This window comes from Arvicola amphibius, chromosome 9 (genome assembly GCF_903992535.2).
Source record: "Arvicola amphibius chromosome 9, mArvAmp1.2, whole genome shotgun sequence".
Classification (NCBI taxonomy): domain Eukaryota; kingdom Metazoa; phylum Chordata; class Mammalia; order Rodentia; family Cricetidae; genus Arvicola; species Arvicola amphibius.
This window is the reverse complement of record NC_052055.2, coordinates 19508607-19523908: the sequence shown is the minus strand read 5'-3', so window position 1 is coordinate 19523908 and position 15302 is coordinate 19508607. Positions and strand designations below refer to the sequence as shown.

The window sequence follows — 15302 nt, the reverse complement described above, 5'->3', positions numbered from 1 at the left end:
CAGACCAGACGAAAGATGCTGGGGACCTGCAGGTGATAATACAGAAGACGCCCAAACAAATGCAGTAAGGAAAACAAAGAGTGCCGAGCTTTCTGAACACAGAAGGCAGGGTGTGGTCCAGCTGAGCAAACCTTCTAGCTGTGAGGTTCTATTTCGGAAGGCTGCTGGTCAAGCTGTGTTTTCCACAGAGGCCTGCTTTAGTCCCAGAGGTCCCCCTGGGTAGGACCAGCCATGTCTGTGAGTGAGACCCCACACCTCCACAGTATGAGTGGGAGAGGGGCCCCTCTCCTTCCCCAGAGCTTGCAGAGAATCGAGGCCATCCTCCTCGTTCTGCAGTGGATTGGACTCCGTTCTGGCTGGAGATCCATGCTCCACTAACCCAGGGAACCTTCTAGATCTTATTTCACAGAAGTAGAAAGTCGGATCCTTTCCAACCTCTGCCTGTCAAGTCCAGACGGCCAACGGACAGCCTGGACACTCTGTGCCTATGCGGGGTCCCTAGGTTGTTCCGCAAACCACGAAAACATTTCACATCCTCCTTTCCCTTCCCTTCCAGTGAGATGTGCCCAGGACCTCGAGGGCTATTTTGCAGACCTACTGTATAAGGCCATGAAGGGTATGGGGACAGACGAGGAGACATTAATTCGCATCATCGTGACCAGGGCTGAGGTAAGATACACTCGATCCCCAAAAGGGGACTTGCCCCAGTCAGTGTCTTTTCCCCAATTAATGTCATTGGCAATTATTATTATTATTGTTGTTGATGATGATGTTATTGTTAGACTACATATCAAAAACGTAAGACAAAGACAGCCCTTTCCTTCCCAGAATATGCAGAACGTGTCGGACTCTGCTTCAGCCCTCTTCTTTTCATTAAAATACAATAATAAGTGTTGCTTCTATTTTTGTCATCTGTGGCTCCAGAGAGCTGGTGACGCTGTGTAAAGGGGAACTGGTGGAGCTGTTCCAAGGTAGCACAGCTACGCCCAGCTCTATTTTAGGGAAGACAAACCAGAGGCACGGAAAGGGGTCATCATGCAGCAAGACGGAGATAACACGCAAATGATTTCCTCGGTCGCTTCATTTAACAGAGCACACCTTAGAAGTATGGTTTCTCAGAAAACAAACAAACAAACAAAAACATCGAAGCCAAACAAACAAAAAAAACCCAATAGAACGGCTTCTTGGTCTCTTTCTCAATCCTGACCCTCTCACAGAGCTATGTTAGACAGACTTATATCTAATTATCATCTCTTCCCACCCAAATCTCACAGCACAGATAAGACTGAGTATCTGTCTATGCACTACACGCATGTTAGTGCTTTACACATAAAAGAACGGGGCTTCTTTTACTCCCCAAGGCCCAGTTTGCGGCCCCATCTCAGAGAAGAACAGGAGCATTAGAAAGAGAGGGGAAGGTGTGCCCAGGAACTTAGCAGCAGCCTCTAGGCCGCACAGCGAACACTTGGGCTGTCAGACCACGGTCAGAAGGGGATGTGCAAAGAAGGGGAAGTGGTGGGCATTTCACTGCTGTGGAAGAAACCAAAGGAGCTAAGCTGCTGAAAACCACAGACATCTTTTAAAAAAAAATGTTCAGCAGAGAGGGAGAGGTACCAGCCCAAATTCTGATCCATGTCTTTCGACAAACACTTAACATCTGACGTTGTTTTTAAATATAGCCTCACAGCAAGGCAGTTCTTTCCTTTTTATTTCTGTTCCTGGAATTTTTCCTCCCCCTCTTTCTCCTCCTCCTCTGTGCTCTCCCCTCCCCCACCCCCTTACTCCTGTGAGCAGCCTCTCTGCTCCTTGGAAGTTTGCATTCTCTAGCCTGTGAGAGTCTCTCTCCCTCCCTTGGGGGAGGGGAGCCTTACCTTCTTTGTCCCTCCAGCCCTCAGCAGCACAGCCCCTAGAGAAGTCTTGAGAGAAGCAGGGCTCTACAGGCCCTGAGAGATTGGATCTCACCAGAGGGCTTGCCAGCATTCTAGGTTCCCTTGGATACAGACCGTGGGATGTTCAGTCCCAACTCAGAACAGACCCCTATGTGCGTGTATGTAATCTCTACCTGTGGTAAGTCCCCTCGGAATGCTTCAAGCCCAGGCGCATACATGTTTAGGGGATCTGCTCATCTTCCACATGCACTAGAACCAAAGGCCAGCTTCCCCACTCCTGTACCCCATCATCCTCCCCCTCCCCCACAGCTGGGCCTCCAGCCAGGCAGAAGATGCCTGAGCTGGGCAGCAGGGCCACCTCCAGTAGTCTCAGGCTTGAGAGCAGCGTCCTCTTCAGACAACCCCTTACTTCCTGACCCTCTCCTACCTTTCCTTCTTTATTCTGTCTCAGCCTGGCCTCTCACCGAAGCAAGAGAAGGGAGCCAGATGGTTATCTACTGTTTGTAGGCCTGGCTTGCAAGGCAGAGTTCAAACCAAAACCAGAACACAGCAAACAAAACTTTCGTTGTAGGACTAGTTTTGTCCCGTCTGGAGTCTAGAGTTAGTCCCCACCGCCCGGACCCCCCCTTGCCCTAGTGCAACCCTTGCTTTTAAAGCTGAAAGAATCCGAAGCAGAACAGTCAGACTTTGGAGTAGTCTCCTCCTGATGGTCCTTCAAGCCCGGGATTCTTAAACTGTCTATGAATTAGATTCAAAATAAGCCCTACACACGGTGATTGGTTTGAAATGTGTCCACTGGAAGTGTTGTCCTGCCTGATGCCCAGGGAAGCAGGAATAGGGCACTGGATCCCTTGGAACTGGAGTTATAGGGGGTTGCTGGGAATCGAACCCAGGTCCTCTGGAAAGGCAGTCGGTGCTCTCAACTGCTGAGCCAACTCTCCAGCCCACAATGCTTGATTTCAAATCTCTGTCTGGAAAATCTGCTTACCCTTCTACCAAATACCGTCAGACCAGCCTGTCTTGGAAAGCAAATGGGGCTCAGCTCCCACCTGCATGTGTACATCTCTGCTACCTGTGAATGACTCCTTCCCGAAAACTTATAAAAAATGCAAAAGAAAAATACTTTGTAACACATGAAAATATATGCAATTTAAATTTTAGCTTCCTTACATAAAGTTTTAATGGAATACATGTGCGACGCTTCTACTTTTAGGAAACTAAAGCAGGCTTCCCTTTTCTTAGCCTCGAGATGTAAACAATGCCAGCTCAGCCCCGGCAAGCTGTTTAAAGCCATAATAAATGATGACGAAGGCTTAGGACAGTGCTCGCCTTTTACAGCCAACACACAATCAGTATCGTCTCCCACGCTGTTGTCATTTTTCCTACAGGTCGACCTTCCGGGGATAAAAGCCAAGTTCCAGGAGAAGTATCAGAAGTCTCTCTCTGACATGGTTCGCTCTGACACCTCTGGGGACTTCCAGAAATTGCTGGTGGCTCTTTTGCACTGAGTCAAACCAGAGCAATAGGAACGCGGGGAGAGAGGCTACTTTATCGGGACTCCTGAGCATAACAAATCAAGCTTGAAAATGGGGCTTTTCCATGAAAACCCTTCACTTCCTGGATTGCTTCCTTGGCCGTTGTAAGGTACCCCAAGGCCAAACTGTTGAAATCAATAGCGCATCCTCCAAACGCTTGAGCGGTTCACCTTGAATGCCGGCTTAGCTACAACCTAAATTGCCTCTCGATCTTCCTTTAGTGTTTTAAGTGAATGCTTTCTAAGCACATATGAAATCAGCAGTTGGTGAAAAAAGAAATGAACATTTATAATAAAATGTTTAGAAAACTCTATGCCTTCCAGATGCACAGAGCCAAAGCAGAGATTAAATGGCTAAAGCGGAATAAAGACAAGATTAAACAGTTTGTTCGTTTCCCTTCTGTGTGTTCAATTTCAAAGTCTTTCTGTTAATTACAGCTATGGTTTGTGCCTCCGTCAGCTGTTTTTCCAAATTGGCTTGATGAACCGGGGTTCTGGCCTGGGGAAATATAGAACCTGTGGAATTCAGATATACTGGGGGATGGCAAAGAGTGACATTTATCAACAGTCACCTGGATGGCAGTCAAGGCCAGCATCGAGGACAGAGAAGACCCGCCTCTGTGAAACTCGAAGTGAAACTCGCCAAGTTCCTGGTTCAGCTGGGTTTCCTTGCTTCTCTGGGCACAGGGCTCACCTGAGTCTTCCTTCTGATCTCCAAATACAGGTAGACTAAGCAAAGTGCCAACAGGCTCACAGTCAATGCCCTGCTTCTCAGGTGGGTTGACTCGGCAATAACAAAGTCTCCGTTCCCAGATGCTGGTCTTATAGCCTCATGGAGCTAAGCATCAACCGTCACAATAACTTGGACACTTTGGGCAAGCCATCACAGCTATCCTGCACTGGATGAGATCTGTGCCTGACACTGCTCAGTATCACAATTTTATACCTAATCCATAACCCTGTGGTATTAGTAGGACCTCCATATATGACTCGAAGAAACTGAGGTATTAGTTCACCTAGCTAAAAACCCATTTGTAAGCAACAGAATTAGAATTCCTATCCCAAACTGGATAACCACAAAAACCATGCTACAGACCATGTTTCTGAGGAAAGTAACATGAACGATGTGTGTGAGAATGAGTCAGCAGTCATTCATCCGTTTATCTTCTGTCTCAGTGGACTCCACTGAGAAAGGTAAGAAAACATGGTGCTATCTCTTATGTCGTGTATTTCCAAGCCAGTATTGAAAACAGATGCTCCCGTTAGTGCGCAGAATGTTGTCAGTTCACCAAGAAAAGCAGAGAGTTCAAATGCAGAGACTATATAGGCGTCTACAGAGTGCTCAGACATAAACGGAACATCTGTACCGCACATCCTCCTGTCGAGGCTCAAGAGCATCCCAGCCAAGGAGATGGAGCCACTGTGGCTGAACAGAGTCTTCTGGACATGACATAAAACTACACTCCTGAACTCAGAGCAGCTGTGGTGGCCTGCGCAAGAGCTACACACGATGAAGACAGTCAACATTCCAGCACTGATGGAGGGGGCAGCACATGAGCCCCATCCCTAGCTGAGGACCCACTGGCAGCTTCTTCATGGGTGTGGCCCCAAGCAGGTTGAGAAGCCAAGAAGCTTTAGTGGGCAGGGGTCTTTTGGTACATGGATGCTGTAACATTGGAACATGGATACTATGAAATTGGTACATGGATGCTATAAAATTGGAACATGGATACTATGTAAAGAAGGATGGGCTGGTAAGGCTACAGCGAGGTGGCTGAGTTTTTATTTCAACTCTAGGAGCAATGGATGTTCTTCCAAGGTAGGACTTTATCTTTTGAACACTGCCAGTCACAGGAGATGTCTACATGAGCCAAGGACATGATCAGGTCTGAACCTTTGGGAATCATTTGAGTAGCATTGTAGCAAATAGCCCAAACGTACAGTGTAAGGATAGATGTTATAGAGCAGAATCTCCTTTCAGTACTTAGAAAATGGTGACCCACAAGTAGAGAAGTTCTGTGAACACTGATACCTCCTAAGTCATTGTCAAAGCTGAGATTTTACACATACCAAGTTCTTTTCCAGGACCCAATCTAGTAACATAACATACTGAATCTACTTGGCACCAAACAGAAACTAAGCAATCAATTCTTGGGATCTGAACTTGGCAAGGACATAAAAACAAAAGAGTGGATTGAGAGGAGACCCAGGCAGAATTGGCAAGATATGCATACAGGAGAGAGAGGTGTTTCATCGAATCAGTATGAATAAGACAGAAAAGCAAGGCCATTTGTTCAAAGTCACACAGGGCGAAGTTAGAGCTGGAATTTCACCCTAGTCCTTCAGACCCTAAGGCCTGTGCTCCCTGCTGCACCAGCTCACAGCTCACAAGTGCTTTTGTCCATGGCTTGGCTGAATGAGGCATTCGAATGCCTGTCTCTATGACTGTTGGATAGTTCCTCCACTTATAAATGGGACAAGTTTCTATGTGACTGACTAACTAAAAACTTTTTATCAGCACTGTCCAGGGAACGCCACCCACACTGCTAGTACCCTGGCCACCTAAGAAACTCTCTCTCTCTCTCTCTCTCTCTCTCTCTCTCTCTCTCTCTCTCTCTCTCACACACACACACACACACACACACACACACACACACACACTCTTCTTCACACTCCTGCTCTACCTAGACCCTGCCTCATTCTTGCTGTGTCCTCAGTTTTGGAGGAGAGAGAGCTACCTGGGGGAGTGGGGAGAGAGGACATGGAAGACAGAAGAAAGAAAAGAGAAAACTCTGTCTTAGCCTCTACTGCACAGTCCTTCCCCCCACCCCACCATTCCTCCAGGGCCACTAGAGGAATGGCATCTCCTGCCACGTCAATATTCAAGACCCTGGGAATTACACACAGGCCCACTTCCAAGGTTACAAGAGGATAGCACACCCCTCCATGACTGTGCTATCCCAGAATGCATTTTCCCAGGAAGTTCTGCTCCAGGTTCTGGTGACTCTCCACATTGCCACTTACCCCAGTGAGTAGGGTATTGGGGGTCTGGCCTGGGCAAATCAAGAAGATGTTCACCCTAAAGAACTAAGGTGACTTACCAGAAGCTCTGGGAAAATTAGCCCCCTACTCTCCAAATTTCTCCCAGTAGCTTTGAGGGTCCCAGAAAGTCCTTCCTTGCATGCGTGCCCAACACATTTCACCTACTGTGATTGAGAGGTGAGAGACTTCTACATGCTAATGTACTATTGCTTATTGTCCCCAACTCACATTCCATGACATGATGTCAGCATCTTGAAGCAGGCTCTGGTATCTACAGTGTGGGAGCTGACAGATGCTGCAGATCGGGTCCTACTGTTAGGTACTTACAACTGTAGCCCGAACATCTCAGACAACAGTGCTTGATACTCAGTCTCTCCATATATTGTATATTGCAAATATACAATACACATGTTGGCATAGGCAGTTCAAAATCCATGTGTGTTTCTATTAAATGGGTTCATATGATATCCTCAGCTATTATCAGGACCACAAGGTTCTTGCTAGGAGCCCAGTTGACATCTAAGAACAAGACAATGAGGCGAAATAGTAGGAGGGAAATTTCTAGAGTAAATCCTAAGAATCAAGAAAAATCACAGTGTCCAGCAGTTGCCACTGACTGTCTTTCCATTCCACCCAGCAGGATTTTTTTTTTTTTTTTTTACTTAATTTACAATCTAGAAATCTCAGTCCTACGATCCAGCAGTACTCGGCTGGAACCCACTAAGTGCCATGACTTTGTGTCACAGCAAGGCCAAATCACAGAAAGGAAACCACGAACACATAAGAGGAGTGTGCATGCGTAAGCCAAGAAGTAGGAGATGCCAAACTAGCATACAACAACCTGGCCACCCAGCACTCCTCATGAGAATAAGAAGCCTCAGTCCTTACAAGACAATCCCCTGTCATCCAATCACCTTCCACTAGGCAACTTATAAAAATCCTAACAGGTCATCAGTCCACACCACAGACCAAGACTCTAGTGTCTGAACTCTGGAAAAGCACATCAACATTCTGTCTACCTACATGCATGTGCACATACAGGGAGAACTTAATTTGGATAAATAAATTCCATTTGCATAAACTAAATGTATGGTGTACTATTATTTGCGGAAGTCAGCAACCTTGTGGCGTTTGTAGGAGAAAGGGATGGGCCATTGCTGAATGTCCTTCAAACTTCCATCCCCCTTATGCCTAAGGGATTGTATCTTAGGCTCTGAAGAGAACATTCCGTGGCTTCTTTGTAACTAAAATAAAGATACTGATACCTTCTGCTTTTAAGGCAACCAACTCCATGAGTTCCAAACATGCTCAGCCAATACTGACTCCACACAGAAGAAGGAGGGAATCTGAGAGACAAGCGCAAACGGGAGAAATCAGAGGAGCTCAAATTAAGGCTAATCCCTGGAACGTTTACAAGGCTTCTGGAGTGGGCTAGACCTCTTCCCAGCTGGCAGGAACCATCTGTTCCATGAGCACCTGATTTGTGTGGAGCTATTGATTTATGTGGGACACCTATACAATAAAGTACCGATCACTGTCAACTTCGGTAGGCTTAGGGTCACTAACCTGCTAGTGATATTTTTTGGTCTCTGAGTGACATATTAGAATTGCTTAGGAGATAGACAGCTCAAGACAAAAGCGACGTGGGACATTTTTAGACTCTGGACTAGAAGACAAGGATGGATTCTGAATCCTTCCCCACAGGGAGGAGTGATGTGGACTAGGATAATGTGACTCACCAACCCAAGTGGACGCACTGGCTATCTGAACTCTAGACCCTGACCCAAGTATTAATATTTTTACTGCCCTGAAGACAATATCGATGTTGTTGTTTTTCAAATCCTACTAAACTAGTTCAAATTAGAACCAGTCTTTTGAAAAGGTTGAGCCGGGGGTGGGGGGAGAAACATAAAAGCAAAATCATTTCCACACAAGTATTGTGTTCACGTGTTTGCCCAACACCAGTGTTAACTGAATACATGTATTTCTGTCTAGATTTCTTCTCATTCAACGCCCTTAACCCATTTGTCCGAACAGCTGTTGACCTGTTCTTTCTGCAAAACCTGTTGGTGGGTTCAGGGTTGCTGTTTGGGCTGGCAGCTTGTGGGGTGTGAGTAGGAGGTCCCCTATCTTCTGGAGAATCATGGATTTTGCAATAGCAAACTATTTGTATCCCAACCTATTTATATCTGTTGTGTTTGCCACTGTTGTAAAATAATGTCATTAATTCTTAAATAAGCTGATCAACTATGAAGAAAAAGACCTGTCTCGTTCCTGCGAAAGTCGAATTGAATATGCTGAAGGAGGAGGAGGAGGAGATGAAAGAGATGATTAACCTCATCATCAACTTGACTAGACTGAAAATCACCTAGGAAACACTCTAGACATGTCTGTGTGCAGATTTTCAGAGATGTTTTAACTAGGGAGGGAAGATCTACCCTGGGTATGGATTGCAGCAATCCACAGGCTGGGGACCCAGACTGGATAAAAAGAAGGAGGCAGGCTGAGTGGCAGAATTCATCTCTCCCTGCTTTCGGACTATGTATACACCATGACCAGCTATGTCATGCTCCTTCACGCCCCTTTCTGGGTGACTTCACCATTGTGATGGGATATGTCCTCAAACTGTGGGCCTGACATCAAACCAGTTGGATCCTCACATTATGGGTCAGAAAGAAAGGCATATTTAAGTCTAGTACAGGACCTCTGCAGGAGCAGGTACAAGCGAGCAACCTCCGAGGGAGCAAGCCTGAGCCAGGGACCTTTGCAGAACAAAAATGACTTCATCCTAGCCAGAATGCACCCGGGTTATCTTAACACCAAAGAGTCAGGTGAATCTCTGGAGCCAGGATTGCATGGTAAGGCCCCCCCCCATACCACACCAATGGTTGCAAATGTAACTAGTTACAGTTTTCTGGAAAACTATGCAGCAAAAATCAACTAGCACCACTCAGGATTAATCGTGGTAGTTATGATTCAAGATGGCCGTGGTCGTGTCATGCATTCATATGTCATGCATCTGTCAGACGTACTGTTATCTGCCTGAACCACCCCATCCTCCGTATTGGGTATCCAGCCCTTATATGGGAGTCATGAATCAGCCCACTGCAGGGAGGGTATAGGGAAGGAGCAGGATGCTGATCTTTCTTTCCCTCCTCCATCCATTCAACAAACCAGCTTGGTCCTCTACCCCAGGCTATTTCCCCGTCTCACAGCCAGGTGCCTAACTGCATCCCTCCCATGCTGTCCCCAGGCACGAGCCCCATGGGAGGGCTTGCCACTCTCAGATACCAAGCTTTCATGACAGATGGTTGTTTCCTTTCTTCCGGAGTGTCTGGTCAGCATCCCATATGCATGCGCAGGTCCAATGCAAAACTAAGTTTCCGAAACCAGCTCCTTTCCCCCTCTTTCCCACCTAACTACAGAGAATTGTCTTCTCCAATAACAGCACGGGAATCAGCTCTGATTCTTCAAAAGCGCTGTTGATTCTCCCCCTCCAGATATCTTAGAGCTCCGGTGTTTCAGATCTCCATTATAACCACTACTTCAATCAGAGAGACTACCGAATCCTTTCTAGCCTGGACTCAATGGCTTCATGATGAGGCTCCCTGTCTCACCAGGTTAGTTTATCATTCCTGAATTCTTTTAGAATGCCAGTCTCTCATTCGCCTGTCAGGCACAAGCCACCCTGGGCATTTTCCTTTTGTTTAAACTTAGTACATTTCTTCCTGCCTTGGGTATTCAGGCTTGAAAGTCCTGCATAGCATTTCCCTTCCAGCATTCCCACAGTCCCACCACGGCGTGCATGTCACCTCTTCCAGGCACAGTCCCGTCCCATGACTGCTCTCAGAACACATCCCGACTATCCCTTCATCATTACTCTATATTATCCTGGAAGCTGTCACCGTTCAAAATTATCACCCGTTTTACTTGTTCCTTATCTACCCACTGTGAGAACATAAACACTAGAAGGCTGGCTTTAACTCCCGCATCCAGAACAATGCCGGTATAATGAGTAGATGCTCACTGAACTACGGTTGGCCAAACAAACCTTGACAGGATTGAGTATATTCCCTTCCTCCAGCCAGCGTTAGCCCTTGCAGTCCACATTTCCTTCCCGCCAGGGCTCAAGCACCAGAATCCTTGAAGACAAACCTTCCCTCCCCATTCCCATGAATTTCCTCAGTCCTTCTGTGTGCTTCCTTTCAGCCAGTTCCATCATAGCCCTTACTGCTTTATTCTCCATCATCATCTGTTTCCATTTGCCCAGATAAACTGAGGGCTCCGTCGGGGCTATATGTCATTCAGGCTTTCCCCGCAGTGCACACACCAACCCTCTCCATACATCTCTCCCCTCCTTACCTTCTTCAATTATAAGGTAATTATAGTAGTTTGGGTGAGAAATGTCCCCCGTCAGCTCATACATTTGAACACTTGAATCCCAGGTAGGGATGCTGTTTAGGAGATTATGGAACCTTTAGAGGGTGTGACCTTGCTGAAGAAGGCGCATCATTGGAGGTGGGATTGGAGAGTTTATAGCCTTGTTCTACTTCTTTTTCTCCTCTGCCCTACCCCGTCCTGATTCCTATATGTGGATGAAGTGTAATCAGTCAGCTTCCTGCTTCTGCTGCCTGCTGCCACATCATTAGAGACTCTATCCCTCTGGAACCATAGCCAAAATCAACTCCTTTTTTCTTAAGCTGCTTTTGGTCATAGTTTGGTCACAATTGCAGCAACAGAACAGTATACAAATGTCAACCAGCATGCCCCTCCAGCCCCTTCTCCATCACAGACTGACGTCATAGCACTGCCCTCCAATCCCAGCAGTCTGATCGGTTGACTTCATCCACTCACCTCTCCCCTACCTCTTGCACTGTCTCCCTGATGCCTAGAACAGTAGCTGAGACATAGCAGTACTCACGGCACACTGGTCGATAAATGAGTCACCTGACGCATTTGTTTAATAAAGGAATAATTAATTGATCAGCCATCATACTGTACCCCAAAAGCAAGGCCATTCGATGTTATGCCTACAGTCATTTATTTGTGTTTTTCAAAACAAGACACGGGAACATGAGTCATAAAAATTACATTCCGAAACAGACATTAGAGAAAGGGTAAGAAGAAATGTAGCTAATGAGAAAAATGTGTTGGGGGGAGGCCTCTGGGGAGCACCCACTGCCTAATTTACCGACTGCTTGTTTCTTTTGTTTGGCAGGAGGAATCTTGACAGAGGCCTCCTTCAGTCTATTCTTCTAATCCGGTTCAATGAGACCGCTTAGCCATCAGCCTAAAGGTAGTCAGTCACCTAGGTTTTTGGTTCCAGCAGACATTACACAGCAGTTGCCTCAAGATTAACATTTTTTTTGTTGGCCAGCAGAGGAAGGAGGAATAGCATCCAGAGAACAGGTTTCCAAGGCAGATTCCAAGAAGAGCTAAGGAGTTTTAACCGCCTCTTTCCAGGACGGATCCCCCACATCTGCCTTCCTCCAGGTCACTGGGTCATCGGGTATGTGAGATCTGTTGGTGAGCTCAGGCTAGCAGATTTCATATGGCATGTAACTCACGCCACCACATCAGTCCCGTGGACCCACAACACTAATGAAGGGACAACCAATACACACTGACAACATAGAAGCCACAAAGAACAGCGAGAGTGGAGACTGGGCCTGAGCCCACCCATAGGGCCAACAGAATAGAGGGTAGCTCAGGGCTGCCAATAGCCAGCCCCCAAACCAATGTTTCATCAAGATGCCGTGTGGCCTGCCATAGGTCCATGGGAGGAGAATGAAGCATATGCCTGATTCCCAAAACAGGCTGTCAAATCTGGAAATGCACCCAAGAACTTTACTGACTGTCTTTACCATTGGATAAGGTCTTCATGCCAAACACAAGAAGAAAAGACAGTCCCCTTCCTCATTACAAAAGAACTCCTGGCAGAAGAGGGAAGAGGGGCTTGTTTTGTCTCATAGTTTAGAGGGTCAGGTTCACTAAGGCAGAGAACTGGGAGGAGTCTGCCAGTGGCAGTAGGTGTCTGCAATGTGGCTTGTTCACATCTTGGTGGATCAGGGGACGTATAGGGGTCAGGCCAGAAGTTACAACTCTCAATATTCCACCCCTGTGACCCAAGTCTGTCAGCTGTCCCTACTATACAAGAGACTGTACGGTCTTCCCCAAAAGAGTTCTATCAGATAAGGGCCAATGTTCAAACACTTGAGTCTGTGGAAAGCATCCCAAAAGGCAATGGTTTCTACTTCCTATCTCAAAGTGACTCAGAGAAGCAACAAACTGTGCCTACAGTAGCCAGGAATGTGTATAGTACCCAGCAAACAGGTGTCATAGCACCCTTGGCTTCTTAGCAACTCCCTGGGATGCTCAGAGAAGGCTGAGGCCTCAACAGCACTCCTAAAGATCAGATTTGGGATGTGGTACAACCTGGGAACTGAGGACTTTGCTGTGTAACCAGAGGAAAACCTGCTTCCTTGTCAACCTCAGGTAGAGAAGATTCTGAAACCAAGGCTTCCGTTTCCAAGAGTGTTACAAGCAGTGCGGGCCCCTTGTTTATCCCTGCCGCCTGGCTAGCTTAGCCTCCGAAATAACCACACAGAAACTGTATTCATTAAAACACTGCTTGGCCCATTAGCTCTAGTTTCTTATTGGCTAATTCTTACATCTTTATTTAACCCATATCTATTAATCTGTGTAATGCCACATGGCTGTGGCTTACCGGCAAGATTCTAACCAGTGTCTGAAGATATGCGGTGGAAATGAGAAGAAGGCACGAGACACAAACGAACCCACTTAGGAGTTTATTAACAGAGATTGTGCTCACGGGCCCGAGGAAATGGTGTGGAAGAAGGAGAGAGCGTAAAAATGGCGCGACCAGCTTTTTTTAAAGGCTTCTTTGCACATGCGCACGAGGGGAAAGACGTACCTTCGTCAGGCGCTGATGACGGGGTAACACTATGCCTTGCACCTGCATCCAGGAGCTTTTGCGTGAGCACATCAGACGCTGATGACGCAGATGGCGGGCGACCCAAGCATGTGCACACAGGGGGTACATGCGCCTGCTTTAGAACCCGGAAGTGCAGCCTTACGGTGGCTAAAAGAATCACAGTGTCCGTCTCAGGCAGAAGATCCATGGCATCTCTCACTCTTCCCTTCTTCCCAGCATTCAGTTCTGTCTTCTCTGCCTACCTAAGTTCTGCCCTATCAGGCGCAAAGCAGTTTCTTTTAACCAATGAAAGCAACACATGAACAAGAAGGAATTCCTACACCACAAGAAGACACCCCCCCCCCCCCCCCCCCCGGTCACTACATCATTCCATCCAAGACTGTTTTAAATCCAAGAAGAGAAGAACTGGTGTCCAGATATCTACTGCACTAGATATCTCCCCACTTAGGTCTTATTGATGCTTTTCGTAATCTTCTATAACACTGTAAATCCCTCAGGTTAGGCTTTTGAGGCCTCTGTCTGCCTGCTACATATTTACCCAGCAAATAGTCGTGCATGCCCACTGTGGGCACTGCTCCCATCTGTTCAGAGCTTTCTTCTATCGAGGGACACAGAGAATAAACAGGAAGGCATCATTCCTGAGTCGTTTGCAAACCCCAAGTGTAATGAAGCAGAAGAGTGATGGGTCCAGGCAGGCAGGAAGGAGACTCCTGCTGCCTCCAGCTCAGAACGCTGGATAAAACTACCTGCACACTCCTTTCACCTGGGAAGCTGAGAGGTCAGGTGGCTGTGGTTTTGCTCCTTGATCTCTCTGATCTCTCAGCATTTCCCCCAATATCTGACTCTGGGCTTTTATTGCTAAGACCTATTAGAACTTGTGGTACCCCTGTGTTTATTTGGGGTCTCAGATGAGAACAACGGTGAGGGGACACTTCTGGAGGTGCAGGGCCGGAACAGGTACGATCTGCAAAGGCACGGACTGGGCCAGCGCTTCTGCCTCTTCTTGTGGTCAGAGAAACCTTCACATGGATTCACCCCAGGTGATAACGGAGCTGAGGAAGAGCTCCTTGTGTGAAGGGAACTGCCAAGTCACGTGGCCAGGGGAGCGAAGAAATGTGAGGTGATCTACCTGACTACCCCAGAGACCCCAGGGTAGGGTGGGGACTGGGCGCCCCTTCAAGGAAGTCCCCTGTGTGTCTCCCTGTACTGCTGGAGAAAAGCACAGTCACTACCCACGTCTTTCATAGAACCCTTTCTGCACCCAAATTTCCCGGGACATAGTATGGGTGTGCCTGCCCTGAAAATGCTGTACTAAGATGGAAGGCGGGTGGAAGAAGGATTGGGCCAGACTGCACCCTGACTCCCACCTCCACGTCAAACCTTTTCCTTTTCCATTAGATAAATAAAACTGTCAACTGGGACAAGTTGATCAAATGAGGGAAAAACTGATCTGCCCTTGAGTCCTGAGCACAGAGGAGTCAGTGTTAGCCTCAGCTAAGAAAAAAATTTTATAGCACGAACCTCCAGACTGCCTCCTGCCCTCCCTTCAGCTCCTCTTCTACGGGTAGGGTGTCTCTGGATCCCCTGCCTCTGCCTTTCAGATTTGCTCACCACAGGTGTCATTCATTGTCCAGTCCACGCCTGTCTATCCCCACCCACCCCAGAAGCCTTCCGTGACCAGCCGGCTCCTCACTCTGCCCACTCCAATCCCCTTGCATCGTCTGTGAACTACAGTGGGCATAGACACGTAAGACATAATTGCCGCTGTTTTCCCCTCTGTGGCAAAGCCCTGAGTTGGTTGTGAATCACCACACCCTTGGCTTTACGGGCGTGTTGTTTCACCTGGGCACTAGTCTCCAGATTGCTGGTCCTTCAGGACCCG

General features: G+C 47.4%; 1 protein-coding gene across 1 annotated transcript in view; it reads left to right on the top strand.

Moving 5' to 3' along the window:
- Anxa13 (annexin A13) overlaps positions 1 to 3809 on the top strand; it is a 51896-nt gene extending 48087 nt beyond the window's left edge. Inside the window, exons 10-11 of the mRNA XM_038342930.1 lie at positions 557 to 669; positions 3278 to 3809. Coding sequence (XP_038198858.1) covers positions 557 to 669; positions 3278 to 3397 — 233 coding nt within the window. The 3' untranslated portion in view covers positions 3398 to 3809. The remainder of the gene's footprint in view (positions 1 to 556; positions 670 to 3277) is intronic.
- Positions 3810 to 15302: the final 11493 nt, after the last annotated feature.